Raw genomic sequence first — 17,003 nt, 5'->3', positions numbered from 1 at the left:
TAGCATTTATCACATAGCTTTTCTCATTCATTAGCTTAACAACTGCAAAGATAATTACAATGCTTAGTAACAATTGAATACAGCCAGTTTTCCGAATATACCACAATAAGGAACTTCCAAAAGAACACATTTTAAGGAACATATTCTTAAAGCTGCAACCACATAATAAAATAACAAGACATTAAACAGTATTTATAGCCAAAACCTTTCATCTTTTTTGTTGTTTTGGACATAGAGTTAGGTTTTTATTTCTTTAAGTTTCCACTGCGAAGTGTCATCTTATTCGTCTTGGAACAGTGGCTGATGGGAAATCTCAAACCTTATGGTGAACAGTAGGTGAAAAGAAATTTTGCAATATGGACATGTGCTCTGGTGACAAATGCTTATGTAATCTGCCTGAACAAGTGACTGGACTAATCCTGCAAAAAAGCACTACAAATTTTAAAGGACAACTATAGCTAAAAAGTTAACACCTTAAAAAGTAATGGGCTTTCATTTGATTGTCATTCACTTCAAGTACATTTAAAATGTTTTGCCTATCTAAAACACTGCAGAAAGAACAGCATTGCCATCCTGTTAGTGAGAGTAATGGATCTACTGGCAGAAGTAATAGGTAATATAGCCACAATAAAGGGGAAAAAGTACAAACTGATGCGTTAATGCTAGTGGCAGGCTGCATCATATATGACATTTTCATTTTGCTCATAGTTCCACTTTAAGTAACTTGGCAGCATTAATGAAAATGTTCCATGGATCAGCTTGACAAATTGATAAATAACAATATTGGAACCCACCTGGCACCTCCATCTTCCACATTCTCTGTTTGCTGTTTTAGTCCCCTATAACTGGCCTGTAATGCCAGCAACCTTTCTTTGCGGTTTTCATGTGCTTTCCAGAGCTCTGTATTTTGCTGTATCTAGGGTGAGAAGTTAATATAATTCAACTGATATGTTGCAGTTTGGCAAGAAAACAAGATACAGTTTAACAAGATAAATAGAAAGGTGTTAAGAGTTTGGAAAGGTACCTATCAGAAGATACATATTTGTGTTTCAGATTGTGTATGCATTTCTGCTCATAAGTGTACATACCCCTATAGCAGAATTTGTAAAATGCTAGCCATTTTGCTGTTTCAGGCTGGGTACACACTATGCGGTGTGTGACACTGCATGTAATTCGCACAGGAATCACACTGCATTCCTGTGCGAATTAAATGCAAATGTCTGTGCGGTGCGAAAGTGTATGGCTCAAATCGCATTCCATCCACACCAAAAAGGTGCAGGAGACTTTTTAAAATCCACACCTGAATCGCATTGCATGGGTGTTCTCACCCATGGTGATGCGATTTCTGCCAATCGCATCGCGTTTTGCGATCTGTTTCGTGGTGTCATTAATTTATTATTGACACCCACACCGCATGAACGTGATGCAATTGCAATGCGGTGCAGGAAATGCACAGGATTTGCTCAATACCTTAAAAAAAAACGACCCACTTGCAAGACGCCAAACAGAAACTCAAAACTTTCTACACAAAATCATCTGAAATGACCACACCAAAACTGAATTTTATGTTCAGGGCTACACACGAGTCAGCAAGGCCTAGGAAGAGAAGCACACCACCCCTATCCTGAAGCATAGAGACAGATTTTTGCGGTTTGGGGGGGGAGGCAGAGCAGAATGAATAATGGAGTTAAAATTAGTGACAGGATAAAGGCAGTTTATTATTAGACTAGCAGAAAATTTACATTCATCAGCCTAGAAGCTGCACATGGGGCAGTTTAAAAATAAAATAAATGTTTGGCCTAATCACTCATGTCTACTTGAAAATGGTTTACATCTGACAACTACTGCCAGGGCTATGTAAACCTATGAGCAAAACTGTATTACCTTTGTTAAAGGGAAGTAAAGCAGGTAAATATCTTATCACTGGATTTAGATTAAAGGAGAAGTACAGACAAAGCTCGTTTGGCTTTACTTCTCCTGTGGATCACAGTAGGGCAGTTTGTTCTGCACTCCTGTGACCCTCTGTTGGCTGACGTCACAGAGCCAGTCCAGGCTGGAGTAGGATCGCGACTATATGGTTGGGATCCACCAGGGGGCCTGGACCGGTACCTGGCACAGAGATCCGTGGAGAGCCTGAGCCAGCCGCTCCCGCCCCCTCCACAGCTGGGAAGAGGGAGAGAGCAGAGCAGACAGTGATGACTGACAGTCACGGCTCTCTGCTCAGAGCGGCAGGGAGAAGTGAGCAATCAGCTGGGTCTGATCACTCAGTTATAACCCTTAGAGCTGGCAGGGGACAGATGCAGCATCTGATCAATGCTGCATCCACCTAGGTAAGTATGATTTTAAAAACATAAATATAATAAACACAAATACCGATACTTACCTGAGCCTGTTCTCGATCCAGCGATAGGGGGGGGGGGAGGGGAAGGAGCTCTGTCAGGGGACCCCAGAAGACGAGGATTGGGGCTGCACTGTGCAAAACCATTGCACATAGCGTGACATGCTTGGTTTTTGTTTTTGTTTTTTAAACTGAGCCTTTAATATCAATTTAAACCAAGCTTTGCTCATAATTTTGCCAATATATAATTGGTTGTTCCTCTCTGTTAAACATTTTATTCATGTTTAAAAAGTGATGGCAACCATCCCCCTTACCCCTTTTTTCTGTCCTTGGCAATCTAGCATTCCTTTCAGGTGCCAGGGACAAATGTTTTCCACAAATATGCGGCAGGAATAAACGACTCACAGTGTATTTTATACATCAACCTAATGGATCACTTCAGCTCAAATGACCCAAGATCCGGACTTTTCTACTCTGAGTACGTATGAAACTTTACAATTGATGCAATTTTTGTGCTTGTTACCTGCCCGGGAGAAACTCATCCGTGTCCTCACCCCACTGGAGAAGAAATGCCGATCAGCTACCCCCATGTCACACATGCTCCTGGTCTTAAACGCCTAGAAACATCCAAACACCCATTCCTTGAGCATTGGGAAACATATTTGGGAATTACGTTTACCCCAAAAAGAACAAACTAAAATACTCTCCCTGTCATATATGTAAATCTTCTATTACTAACTGGTACCAAACATCTGGGTACAAGAACGTCATCCCCTGGTACCACACTCCAACGATACTCCACGCCAAGTAACCCCCTGTCCCGAATCTCTGCTGGTGCTGTGGACAAGGCCCAGGAACTCTACTCCATATCTTTTGGAGTTGCCCTGGCCTAGATTCCTTTTGGTCTAAAGTCCATAGTATTACTCTATATCATATACTCTATATACTATAATCTTTCACAGACAGGCCAATTACTAAATCACCTGCATTTTATCTCCTACATCACAAGTCCATCCCAACAAAGACATATTGCAAATCAGTCCTTCAACATCTGATAAACACTGCTCTTTCCTGTATTCTTGCATTACGTAAGACCTCCTCCTCACCAACCATTCAACAGTAGATTAGATGAGTGCAGGACATAAGGTCATCAATGGATCATGGGAAGTCTTACTGCCTAACTGAAAAACACAGTGTCTATATTTACTTCCACCTGTTCTATTGGCTAGACTTCACTAATAAGGATGATTTTAAACAACTGATGCCCCTGTGATCTTGAGACTCTATTGTCACATGGTACATTCTAACAGCTACGCCGATGCAATCTTCTGTAAAATCGCAAGGGTTCTGGTTCACCATCAGCTATGCTCCATTCTCCCCTTCCCTCTCCCATTTTTTCTATTCTTTACTATTCTTGACTCCCCTCTTTCTTTCATTGCCACTAGTAGATGGATACTGATGAATTGCGACATTACCATATACAGTTGGCCATTTTCTCTCTATGTTTCCTCTATTAAGCCTTCTCTGGCTTTCCACTCATCCCATAAAGGTACTTAAATGGAATGGGAATGCAGTGCTGGACGGTTATAGGCAATGCTGTCTTCTAGTAACTGTCAAGCTGAAGCCATGCTTCCTTCAGTGATTATTTATCCTAATTATCTCCCATATCTTTATGTCTTAAATGCCGGCTGTTTTTCACTGAGCAAATGATGTTCCTCTATGCTGTATGCCATCTGGTGTTTTTAACGTACCTTATAGTTATGGTCAATTATTCCATTGTTTCTGTATCTCTTGTAGTACATGTGTACTACTTTTATATTATTATTTTGTATTATGATTTTTTTTTTTTCAATAAACTGGGATTGAACATAAAATAGTGATGGTAAAATATGCCATGACATGGGAAAGTATGTATGACCTGCTTTCCACTGAAGGTCCATAAGACCTCAAATGACACAAACAGCGAACAGGATTAGAGAAAAGGTACCAAAATCTATTTTTGATTCTCATGCAAGTGAAAAATAGACTGTCTGAACCCTCATTAGCTACCAATTAGCTTCTCATTTTCTAACCTTCACACCAAGAGCATAAAGGTCTGCCTACTTTTGGCTTCTGTTTAGCTGTTCCCAACACAGTTCATTCACGTGCTATGGATAAATCTAAACTGTAGGTAGAGGAAACTATTCCGAACCCACTGCCATGGGAGATTTTTTTTTTTTTTGAGACAGCACTTACCCTTAGGCTGCCATCCATTACACAACAGACAAAATTGTTTGTAAGAATACATGTTTGCTACAGCACAGAATGGATGTTAAGAGTGACGGAGAAGTTGGGCATATCATGTTGTATCAGGTAAGTAGTTTAGAGAGAAAATCATACAAAATGAATATATTTTGTGTTACATTAAAATATACCCCTGAAGCCAAATCTTTAAGTCTCCATTTCATCCCAGAGAATTGCCTTCAGCTCAATTAGAGGGTTGTTTTCCACCTTTAATACGGGCAGGTTTTTCACAGGCAGGACATGGTTTATATAGCTTTATGGCATTCACCTTAATCTGCAGTGTCTTCTCTAAATGTTCAATCCTCTTTTCTGCTATCTTAAGCTTCTTTAACTCTTCGGACTCTCTGGAAAAGCCCTTTGGGGACAGAGACCTTGAACGTTTCACAGGTTGCACCTGGAGAATAAAACAAGGACATGGTTGAAGGAGTTGAACATTGGATTATGAAAGACATGCAAAATTAAAGAACAAGTAATTGAGAATACTAATAATGAATTATAAAAAAAATCCTGCCTGGAATACTGGAGAAATAACAAGCAGAATTACCACAGTGCTACCGCTAAAGGTTTCTCTGTGACTCGTTAATGAGAATATTCATTTACATTTACATTGTTTCTTTCAGAATAATGATGTCCCATTAGGGAAGACTAAAGGGTTATAGACTCAGGAATGTAAGAAACCTCATTACAAAGGAGGGGATAGAGGATGGTCTAATTGCTCTATAAGGGTCCAAGGTTACACTTGATAGGACAACCGGAAACTAGGGGGAAAGGATTTTTTCCCTTTGAAATAGTTTAACACACTGTGAAGTAGAAGGAACAATATGCTTGAGGAATATAAATACAACAGACAGAACATCTTATACTGTAATGACCATATGGTCATTAACTATAATGTTGCTAACTAGAGACATGAATATGTGCTTACATTATATACAGCTTTGTATAACAATCAGGCAAGAGATATAAAAAGTAGGGCTATTAAACTTGGATGGGTTCTCATATATGGCTGTTTCTTTCCTTACGCAGTGGTTGCCTTATGCAAAATCAAAATCACACCCCCGAATGAGGGCAGCCTACATCTGAACATACCCAGTATTAACACTATTCTATTTTATTTGAGTAAGGCAAGGACATAAACTCCTGCACTGCTTTAGTAGGCATCCTTTACGCATTTGAAAGAATTGCTAATGTCTGTCCACTGCCCAATATTTATTACTAGCATTACAATTCATATTTTATATCACATTTTCATATGTTTACACAAGTGGTGGATGCAGGGAAGCATGCAGCAGCCAAGACTTTTTAAGACTTCTTTCCATCCACACTGCTATTGAAATTAATGGCACTATCACATGGGGGCTGCATACACTACTAAAAAAAAAAATGTTTATTTTTTGTGTTTTGTTTTAGAAACTTTATAACATACAGTAATTTGGCCTTTACCAGCTTTAAAATTTTAAAAATGTAACCCAGTTGTGTAGTCATTAGAACTACATATTTGTTAAAGCAGCATAACCTGAATTGTCTGGATATCAGCCACTTGTCGTCTCTTGCACTGCAGCACAGAACCATTTGGGAATTGGGTTGCACAATGGTGCCACTATAACAGGGAACATGCTTTTATTAAGTAGTAGCAGAGTAACAGTATAAATGGTGTTTTGCTGCTTCTTTACTGGCAAAACACAGACCCAAACCACATTCTATTGCTTAACTGCCATGTAGTATATTACAATGGGGGGCCAGGACCAGGCTTGTGCTGTCTATCAGGGGCACCTGGGTCACAGTAGTGATTAAAATTAAATACTTTGCCAAATAAAACAGTTAACATATGCATCTGTTGTTCAGAAATTCAGTATTATTTCTCATTTTAATTATTTTTTTACAACCTCATGAAAGAGATCCGCTAATTGTAGGTATGTTTTTAAAAATAGGTTTATGATTATAAAACCTTGTTTTTTTTACCTTCATAATTTTCCCCATATTCTATTTCAACGCACACACTTCAAATCCCAAAATGTTTATTCAAATCAAACTGGATAGCAGACTAATAAGCAGATTTCAGCCTTTTATTAATCGTCAACGATTATGCTATGATTTACATCTATACCTACTTCCCATGGCCACTAATTTGTGCCCACTGCCCTAAAGACATGTGACTGTCACAGCAAAGGCTATGCCTTTAGTGTGCTGTTGTAACTGACAGCCTGGCTTTACCATCACAATGCTAAGTGAAAGGCAAGAAAGTGGCACACGGGAGAAAAACATGGTTATCTGGGGTAGACATACGTTGGAGTGTTTGTTCACTGATTGTGCACTGGTGAGTTAACTGTTCCTTTAAAGCGCAAAGTGAACCCAAGATTAATTATTTTTATTATTATTATTATTATACAGGATTTATATAGCGCCAACAGTGTGCTCAGTGCTTTACAATATAACGGGAGACAATATAGCAACAATACAGTTGAATACAAGAGGGATAGGAGGGCCCTGCTCCTTGGATCTTACAATCTAGAATGAATGAAAAATGGATGGAAATGTATAAAAAGATAAATTTTTTAAATCTTTAGATTCTTTAAATCTTGAAAAACAAACAGGGAATAAGGCACCACTATAATACACAGAACTTGATTACAATTTGGGTGGTCACAGTTTAGCACAATATGCAGACAAGTAGGCTTTTAATGACACAAAAGATTCTACTCTGTATGTCCCCTCTTCCAAAAGTTTTTTTTTCTCCTTAGCCTAGCAGCACTTTTTCTTCAATTGTACACTGAACCGCGCACAGCTCGGCATGGTTTTATGCTGGGGCAAAGTAACTCCTGTGCGCATGCTTGGTAGTTGAGTCATCCTGGCGCAGCCATTGAAGACAAAGGGAGGGAGCAGATTAGTGTGTCTAGTTGAAAACTGAAGAAGACTCCAAACCCAGTAATAGATGGGGAGAAGATGGAAACGCCAGCAAAAGTTGGGTTAAACGTTAGGGTAAGGGAGTGTGTTTAACGCTAACAGTTCACTCTGAGGGTTAAGTGCTAACCATTGGACAGGAGGGTTAAGATTTAGAGTTAGGTTATCCATTTAGAATAAATATGTAATGCATATGTTCGCTCATGCTGCAAATCTTATTTGCCTTTGCACAGGAAGCCTTGAACTAAGAGCTACTGCACCATAGCTCAAACATAGTATATTATGGTAAACTCAGCATTAATATATTAATTAACTATGTGTTATAATTAGATGTCGCATGTCTTTTGTATGAAAAAAAAGGCACCTGCTCCTCCTGTCTTTCTTCATTTCTTTTAGATTATAATCCCAGGGGTATGTACCTTTTGTTTGATAGCTAATTACATTATTTTAATCACTGCATTTTTTTTCCGTTCTTCTTTCCACCAAATAGCAAAAGTGCAGGAAATACAGTATATTGGCAGTAGCAATAAAAATGTAAAGGGTGGATATTAAAGGTAACCCAGCGTAACAGAAAAAAAAAAAAAACGACATAAGCAAGTTATATCTGACAAACTACACTTTGAGCTCACATAAACCAGTTTCTAAATTTACATTTGACCACAGCATTTATATCTTTTACATAAAAAAAAGGTGTTGGCTAAACATTCTATATTACTGCCTGACATATTTTTGTCATTTGACTTGGCATCAGCCTCTTGCAGTCTACTGTACAGTCTGTACAACAGAGCTCAGAGAGGGGTAGGGGAAAAACAACACAAGAAATCAATGCTAAGGTGCAAGAAGCATGCTAATTGAAGTAGAGAACAACAAGATGAGCGCATCAGTGTAGGGTCTAGGGTGGTAGATTGTGGACCAAAGGATCCTGAGGAGCTGCCCAGGGGTATCTGGTAAAGCTCAGATTTTCCATTAAAAAAGAAAAGCGAGGGAGATGGGGACGCCCTTATAATGTAGTAGATAAATTAAAAAACAAGAATGTAGTGCTCCCACAATAAAAGGAAAAAAGGTCAAAATAGACTTACAACTGCTGAGGCTGTGGTCACTCAACTATGGGGGAACACGAGGCCTTCCTAGTGGAATGTGTCCCAAAGGCACACTTCCTGTGGAGTTGTAGTGCACCTCTCCCCCTCCACATGAAGTGCGGCTGTGGAACACACTCTACTTACAAACAGCCACCCGCCCAGTTCCATTTTATCCACCAAGATGACATCACTGCCACAAGCTCTACACCAGTTTTATCACCTTGAACTGAGGAAGTGGCAATTTAAAGCCAGGAAACACATTTTATTTGGTGAAATAAAGCAATTAAATGTTTTACGAACGCAGATGCCACTTGCCTATCCTTTGGACCACAACGGGCGCTTCTGCCAATTGAACTACCTACGGGCCCTTTTTGTGCTGACTCTTTCTACTAGCTACTACTACTGCGCTGCTGTCCAGAAACAGGATGAAGGGTAAGAAGGAGACCTGTAAGTGAAAGTGAAATTGTAAAAGAGAACTATCACTTTTTTTCTCCCCTGCTAGACAAGGCTGTGATGTGGGGCTGAGCTGTGTACATTTCAGGACTTCATCGAACAACACATCCTTTAACATGTAAAAACAGCTCTCATATACAGTATATTCGTTTAATTTTTTTAGCCAAATGCCTGAGTTCAGGTTTAAAAGATTGCTTGCATCATCCATATTGGGCTTTGCTGGCACAAAAGATAAGGCAAATCAGTCTTATGTGCAATGACTTCAGTTCACACCACTGTGCAGAATTGGCTGCTCTGAAAAAAAGGACATGTAGCAAACTTGCACAGCACATTAAGCACTGCTTTAAAAAAAAAGGGGTGATAAAAAAGCACTGCAACATATGTTAAAAATACAGCGCAGCACAAGGTAGAAATACAAGCTCTGTGGTGCAAACAAGCCCTAATATAGTTAGCAATGAAAATAGGATTTATAGATTATAAAACGTTTTAAATTATATCTACTAAAAGATAATTCAACAAGGTATTCTAGAAGTATTTAAAAACTATGCATTTTGGAATCTGAAATGCAAGTGATTATACAGTATGTGTCATGCATTATTAGAAACAGAGTTTAATACACACTAGTATTGACCTGCCTTGTATGGCAACTAGTTAGTTTACCAGATCACTCCTTTTCCTTCTTTATTGGCTTTGTTTATTTGTCTAACAGGTATCATTACCATAAAATATTGTGCCCAAACAATCAGCTGGTATACCCTTGCATAATCTTGGTGGTCTCTTGGGCGAAGCCACAGCAAACTCGTGACTGAAAGTGGATCACAGTCTACTGACTCTAAGGTGACCCAAAGCGCCACCTTATAGACTGCGTGGTATTTAGGGAGTTGGGCAAGATGGGCAGCTTGGTAGTACTTAGCAAAGTGTGGAAGACTTAGCTCGCCTTTAAGTTTAGGAAAATACGATTGTTTTTGATACTTTGGGTTTGGCATTGTCCCAAATGTAAGCTAGTGTTCAGCGTTGCAGTAGCCTTAGGAAGTGGGACAAATGTCTCTAAAGTTTATGTGTGCATGGATACATAGGCTAACATGTAGAGGAGTTTAGAGGTAGGAAAACAAATTCCAGAAGCCCCTAGGAGCAGCTGTAAAAATGTCCTGTATGCATAAGGCCTAAAGAGAACCTTTTCTGATACAGCCTTTACAAATATGCATACAGTTGTGTCCAAAATTATTCAACCCCCACTGAAATTGAGTGTTTTGGCCAGTTTGACATTGCTTTTGATCATTCAGTCATCTTGCTTACATTTACATTAAAGAGGCACTTGTAGGTCAGACAAATATAACATAACAGTTATAATGAAATAACCACAAATGTCTTTTCTGTGCTCACAGCATTATCAGTTTTATTCAACCCCCAAGTGACATTCAATCTTAGTACTTAGTACAGCATCCTTTTACAGTTATAACAGCTTTTAAACGTGAAGCATAGCTTGACACAAGTGTCTTGCAGCGATCTACGGGTATCTTCGCCCATTCTTCATGGGCAAAGGCCTCCAGTTCAGTCACATTCTTAGGCTTGCGCACTGCAACTGCTTTCTTTAAGTCCCACCAGAGGTTCTCAATCGGATTTAAGTCTGGTGACTGCGATGGCCACTCCAAAATGTTCCAGCCTTTCCTCTGCAACCATGCTCTAGTGGACTTGGAGGTATGCTTGGGATCATTGTCCTGTTGAAAGGTCCAACGTCTCCCAAGCCTCAGGTGTGTGACGGACTGCATCACGTTTCCATCCAATATCTCCTGGTACTGAAGAGAATTCATGGTACCTTGCACACGCTGAAGCTTCCCTGTACCTGCAGAAGCAAAACAGCCCCAAAGCATGATTGACCCTCCACCATGCTTCACAGTAGGCAAGGTGTTCTTTTCATCATAGGCCTTGTTCTTCCTCCTCCAAACATAGCGTTGATCCATGGGCCCAAACAGTTCTAATTTTGTTTCATCAGTCCACAGAACACTATCCCACAACTTTTGTGGTTTGTCCACATGGCTTTTGGCATACTGCAGTCGACTCTTCTTATTCTTTGGAGACAGCAAGGGGGTACGCCTGGGAGTTCTGGCACGGAGGCCTTCATTACGCAGTGTGCGTCTTATTGTCTGGGCTGAAACTTCTGTACCCACATCTGACAAATCTTTTCTCAGTTCCTCAGCAGTCACACGGGGACTTCTCTCCACTCTACGCTTCAGGTAGCGCACAGCAGTTGAAGTCAGCATCTTCTTTCTGCCACGACCAGGTAGCGTTTCAACAGTGCCCTTTGCCTTGAATTTGCGAATGATGCTTCCTAAGGTGTCTCTTGGTATGTTTAACATCTTTGCAATCTTCTTATAGCCATTGCCCTTCCTGTGAAGAGAAATCACCTCTTCTCTTGTCTTCCTGGACCATTCTCTTGCCTTCACCATGTTTGTAACCACACCAGTAAATGTCTAGAAGGAGCTGAGTATCACAGTCATTTTAAAGCTGCCTAATTGGTGCTTATTATGCTTGATTGCTGCTCGGTGACATCCACAGGTGTTTTCAATACCTGATGGAAAGCACCTGTATGAACCTCTGTTCTTCAGAGTGGTAGTCTTTAAGGGGTTGAATAATTGTGGCAATGAAGAAACCACATAAGAACCATTTACTACTGTATTACATAAACAATTGATGTCATTTTAGTTGCATTTGGGTAGTTACAACGTCCTTGTAGGATTTGATTCTGAATACAATTCCAAATGTACACTATAGTCCCTAAACCCCTTTACAGCATTGGGGGTTGAATAATTTTGGACACAACTGTATATATTCTTGGTCAGTGGACTCAGACCTTCCTGAACACAGACGGCCAGTGTACTAGCTAGACAACTAGCATCTTCAGAAGGTGATAGCAATGGCAACTCCTGGAAGAATATCTGAGCATTTCCTGATCACAAAAGTCCTTACACCCACTTGTAGTGTAGAGGAAAAGAGAAGTATGTAAGGACACGTGTGCTAGATCACAGATTGTACTAAGCAGCATAATTAAACTCTCATGCTTATTGGACAGTTAAGTCATATTCTGATACTCTGTAGCACCCACAGACATTAAACTGTCCCACACTCTGACTGAAAACAACCGTCACCTGGTGAATGAATGAAAATTTGTACCTGAATTACAATCTAAAGCCAAAAAGATTCTTCAATTATAACCTGATCCTTCCAACATTAGGATGATTTAATTATTGTAGTCTCACCAGTTGCAAACTTGTATCACCTAACAATTGACAGTCATCTCAACATCTGTTATCCGAAAAAAGCATAACATCTGTTATCTGAATAGTTTATAATCCATACCAAAATTACCATAAAAGACCATAATGAAGTAACATGGATCTTGAAATTCTATGAACCATCTCTGCTACATGTTTTTTTAACATCTCGGTTTGCATCACGTTAGACTAGTTTGTGTGGCTTTGAGATAAGTCACTGAATTGTTTGTACTTCATTTGTTCGATGAAAATAAAGTAATAAAATATAACATTTAAAGTACAGCATGCAAAATGCTGCACATAATTGACACTGGTTATAATGGGCAAGAACAGCCAAAAGAAAAACTTGTGCCTACAGCATAGGTGGAAAGCCTTGGAACCTCAATGTCACAAACAGATTGGGATTTACAAATGCAAATTGCCCTCATTACAGCTAAGCTCATTATACGGAAAAGTGCACTGATGAACTGCAGAAAACCTGGCCTGCCACTGGCATGTGAAGCCAAAAGATGGTCACCTCTGGCCTATTCATTTCAGAGCTAGGCACCAATTAGGTGTCTGACTAGAAATATTTGGCCTTCGTACAGGTTAACAACTGGGTGCAAGATAAACAGTTGCTTTCAATCTGGCATTTGTTTGTTTAGAAACAAATAAGAACCCAGACAAATAAAAAGTAAATACATTTTTCAATTGGTTAAAATCTAGTACATATTTATATAAAGATCCAACATTTTGCCTGAATCTATAAAACAGAAAACGATCCAATTCATATTTTTTTATATCCACTTGACCGCCAGAAGATTTACCCCAACCAGGCCATTTTTTGCGATACGATGCTGCATTATTTTAACTGACAATTGCGTGGTCATGCAAATAAATGAAATTTATGTAATTTTTTTTCCCCACAAATAGAGCTTTCTTTTGGTGGTATTTGATCACCTCTGCGTTTTTTACTTTTTTGTGTTATAAATAAAAAAGACTGACAATTTTGGAAAAAAAATATTTTTTATTTTCTGCTATAAAACATATCCAATAAAAAAAATTAATAAAAAAAAACAAATTTCTTCATAAATTTAGGCCAAAATGTATTCTGCTACATATTTTTGGTAAAAAAAAAATCCCAAAAGGTATATATTGATTAGTTTGTGCAAACATTATAGAGCCTACAAACTATGGGACATATACTGGAATTTTTTTTTTAATTATTATTATACAGGATTTTTTATAGCGCCAACAGTTTGCACAGCACTTTACAGTATAAATGACAGTACAATTACAATAAATTTCAGTACAGAAGGAATAGGCGGGCCCTGCTCGTGGAGCTTACAATCTAAAGGAAGAAGGAGGTGGTACAAAGGTGATAGTTGTAGGCGATGATCTGATGGAGGTGGCTCAAGTACAGTTCTTAGGTGGCGGTGGGATAAGCTTCTCTGAATAAGTGAGTTTTCAAAGATCGCCTAAAGGCAGACAGGGTGGGGGCTGACCAGACATACTGCGGTAGGGAGTTCCAGAGGATGGGAGAGGCTCTGGAGAAGTCCTGTAGGCAAGCGTGGGAGGAGGTGACAAGAGGGCTAGAGAGCAAGATATCTTGGGAGGAGTGGAGTGGGCAATTTGGACAATATCTGCAGATGAGGTTAGTGATGTAGGTAAGGGCACTGTTGTGGATGGCTTTGTATGTTGTGGTTAGTATTTTGAATTTTACATGTTGGGTTAGTGAAAGCCAATGAAAGGATTGGCAGAGAGAGGCAGCAGTCGCTGATCGGTTGGTAAGGTGTATGAGTCTAGCAGCAGCATTCATAATAGACTGAAGGGGGGATAACCTGTAGACCAGTGAGGAGGGAGGAGGAAGTTGCAGTAATCAAGGCAGGATATAACCAAGGTGTGGATAAGTTGTTTTGTGGTGTCATTGGTCAGAAAGGGGCGGATTTTGGAAATGTTCCAGAGGTTGAGGCAGCAGGATTTAGCCAGTGATTGGATGTGGGGCCCAAAGGAGAGGTGAGTCTAGATTACACCTAGCACCCTGCCATGAGGGGAAGGATCAATGGTTGTGCTGTTGATCTTAATGGTAAAGTCATGAGTGGGGGAATCGGGGAGGAGGAAATATTACAAGCTCAGCTTTGGTAAGATTGAGTTTAAGGTAGTGGTGTGACATCCATACTAATATGTCGCTTAGTGGATTTGTGATACATGAGGAGATTGAGGGGGTGAGCTGGGGAGTGGAGAGATAGATCTGGGTGTCATCAGCATAGAGGTGGTATTGGAAGCCATGTGAGGTTATCAATTGGCCAAGGGAGGAGGTATAGAGAGAGAAAAGGAGGGGACCAAGGACACAGCCTTGGGGCACTCCAACGAAAAAAGGAAGAGGAGCGGAGGAGGAGTTGTTGTATGTGATGCCGAAAGTGCGGTGGCGATCAGTGACTTATAGTGGGACTGCGATATTGCGGCAGACATTTTTACACTAACTGACACTTTGTGAGAACCAGTGGCACTAATACAGTGATCAGTGCTAAAAATATGCATTGACACTGTACTAATGACTCTAGCTGGGAAGGGGTTAAACATCTAGGGTTATCAAATGGTTATGTCAGGAATGGACTGGCCAGCAATAGTGGGACTCACCTGCCTTATGAGCTGCAGTACCAGGGCTGGCCAGCGGGTGCTCCCCGCAATCAGAGACTCAACCTTGCAGCCAGTCAAACACCTGGAACTAATTATACTGGTGTATTTAAGGGACATTCAGACCTGCAGACTCTGCCTTGGTGTTGTGTTTCTCCTGGGCCCTGTTTCCTGTTCCTGTCTGATTCTCTGCTGACCCTGCTCTGATCCCTGGCTTGTCTGACCATTCTCCTGCTCCTGATCCCTGGCTTGTCTGACCATTCTCCTCTGCCTGACCCTCTGTACCACGCTGCCCGCTACCTGCTGAACCTGGCTTGTGACCCCGACCATTCTCCGCTTGCTCCCCCTGTACCTACCTGCCCGATTGATATTGACCTGGCCTGCCTGACGACGCTTGCATTGTATGTACTGTCATCTGTGGGTGGTTGGTTTGGTTCGTTTGCACTGTGTTATGTTTTAGTATTGCACTGCGTTTATGTTTGTATTGTTAGTGTTAATAAATTACATTGTTTATAACATATCTGAAGTCTGCGTTTCCCTGCGTCAGTCACACACCTCTGGTCTCACCCGGGAGCCCTGACATTACACCAAGGCCAATCCTGACCAGAAGTGGCTGCACAGGGAAGCCATCTTGGTTTGTTGATGGGAAGGATGGATCTGGATGAGGTTGCGTATTTATATCTGCTAGTGTTTGATGACAGGGAGTATGCTTATCAAACTCTGAAGGAGTATACCCGGGATGAACTGCTAGAATGTATACGGCTCACTCATGTTCTAATAGATCAGGGCACAGAGTTCTCTGAGGTGCAGCCATTGATTGAGGTTTGTGCTGAGTTGGTTTCATCTAGTACCCCAGAATGCAGGGATGAATTTTTGCCACCATTTAGTGCAGACCAGGTAGAGTCCCTGGTGTGGTTATTAGAGGATGGTGTGGGTTACTTTCTGGAGCGTTATTCCACATGTTCACCACAGGTACTAAGAGATTGTATAAACGCAGTGCAGTCTTTGGTCAGACAGGCTTTGTGTAAGCTCAGCTTTGTTCAACCCATACTGCAGACATGGACAGATTTGTTGCACCCAGCCTCAGTCAGCTTACAAAGACCCAGTCCTGCTTCTAATCTATTTCCTCAAAGCTCTACTCCTGTATTCCCAACAGCTCCTCCAGTTACAGCCCAGTATACTTGGCTATCTACCGCATGTCAGTACCCTGTTCCCACTCGCTGCACCTATCCTGCCTTTAACCCTGTAAAAAAGCCCTCTGTAGCAACTGCTCCCTCTCCTGTTCCATCCTCCAGCTCTTCTCTGTCTCCAGCTGCTCCATTCATTTGCAGACCTGCGTTTACTTGCAGTGCTCCAGTAGTTAAAACCAGAAAAAAGCGAAAATTCTTTCCAACCAATACCATCCTGCCAGTATCCAAACCGGTGAACCTGCCTTCCGTGGTTCAGCCTGAAGCCTCTACTCAGCCTGAAGCCTCTACTCAGCCTGAAGCCTCTACTCAGCCTGATGCCTGTACTCAGCCGGATGCCTCTCTTCAGCCTGATGCCTCTACTCAGCCTGAAGCCTCTACTCAGCCTGAAGCCTCTACTCAGCCTGATGCCTCTACTCAGCCTGATGCCTCTACTCAGCCTGATGCCTCTACTCAGCCTGATGCCTTTACTCAGCCGGATGCCTGCATTCAGCCTGATGCCTCTACCCAGCATGATGAACTGATCCAGCCTGACGATCCTATTAGGCATGGTGACCCGATGCCCGCTGTCGAGCCAGACAATCCGGTACCTGATGACTCGGTGCCCACTGCCTTGCCAGATGACGCGGTGCCCGCTGCGAGCTAAATGACCTGATGCCTGGTGACCCAGTGCCCGCTGTCATACCTGGTGACCCGATGCCCGCTGTCGAGCCAGACGATCCAATGCCTGGTGACCCGGTGCCCATTGCCTTGCCAGATGACGCGGTGCCCGCTGGCAAGCCAAATGACCTGATGCCTGGTGACCCAGTGCCCGCTGTCATACCTGGTGACCCGATGCCCGCTGTCGAGCCAGACAATCCGGTGCCTGACGACT

The 17,003-nt window shown here is 41.3% G+C and overlaps 1 protein-coding gene across 1 annotated transcript in view; it reads right to left on the bottom strand.

Annotated features, from left to right (window-relative positions):
- The window catches only part of LOC149473698 (centlein-like), a gene marked incomplete at its 3' end in the record, with an annotated part of 213,100 nt that overhangs the window by 40,548 nt on the left and 155,549 nt on the right, over positions 1-17,003 (bottom strand). The window contains exons 10-11 of the mRNA XM_089674831.1: positions 4,890-5,015; positions 795-916 (exon numbers count right to left, since the gene is read on the bottom strand). Coding sequence (XP_089530957.1) covers positions 795-916; positions 4,890-5,015 — 248 coding nt within the window. The remainder of the gene's footprint in view (positions 1-794; positions 917-4,889; positions 5,016-17,003) is intronic.

Source organism: Staurois parvus, unplaced genomic scaffold, assembly GCF_062004578.1.
Source record: "Staurois parvus isolate SC_StPar_1 unplaced genomic scaffold, SC_StPar_1.0 ptg000012l, whole genome shotgun sequence".
Lineage (NCBI taxonomy): Eukaryota > Metazoa > Chordata > Amphibia > Anura > Ranidae > Staurois > Staurois parvus.
The sequence above is the reverse complement of the archived record's forward strand: the minus strand, read 5'-3'. Positions and strand labels throughout refer to the sequence as shown.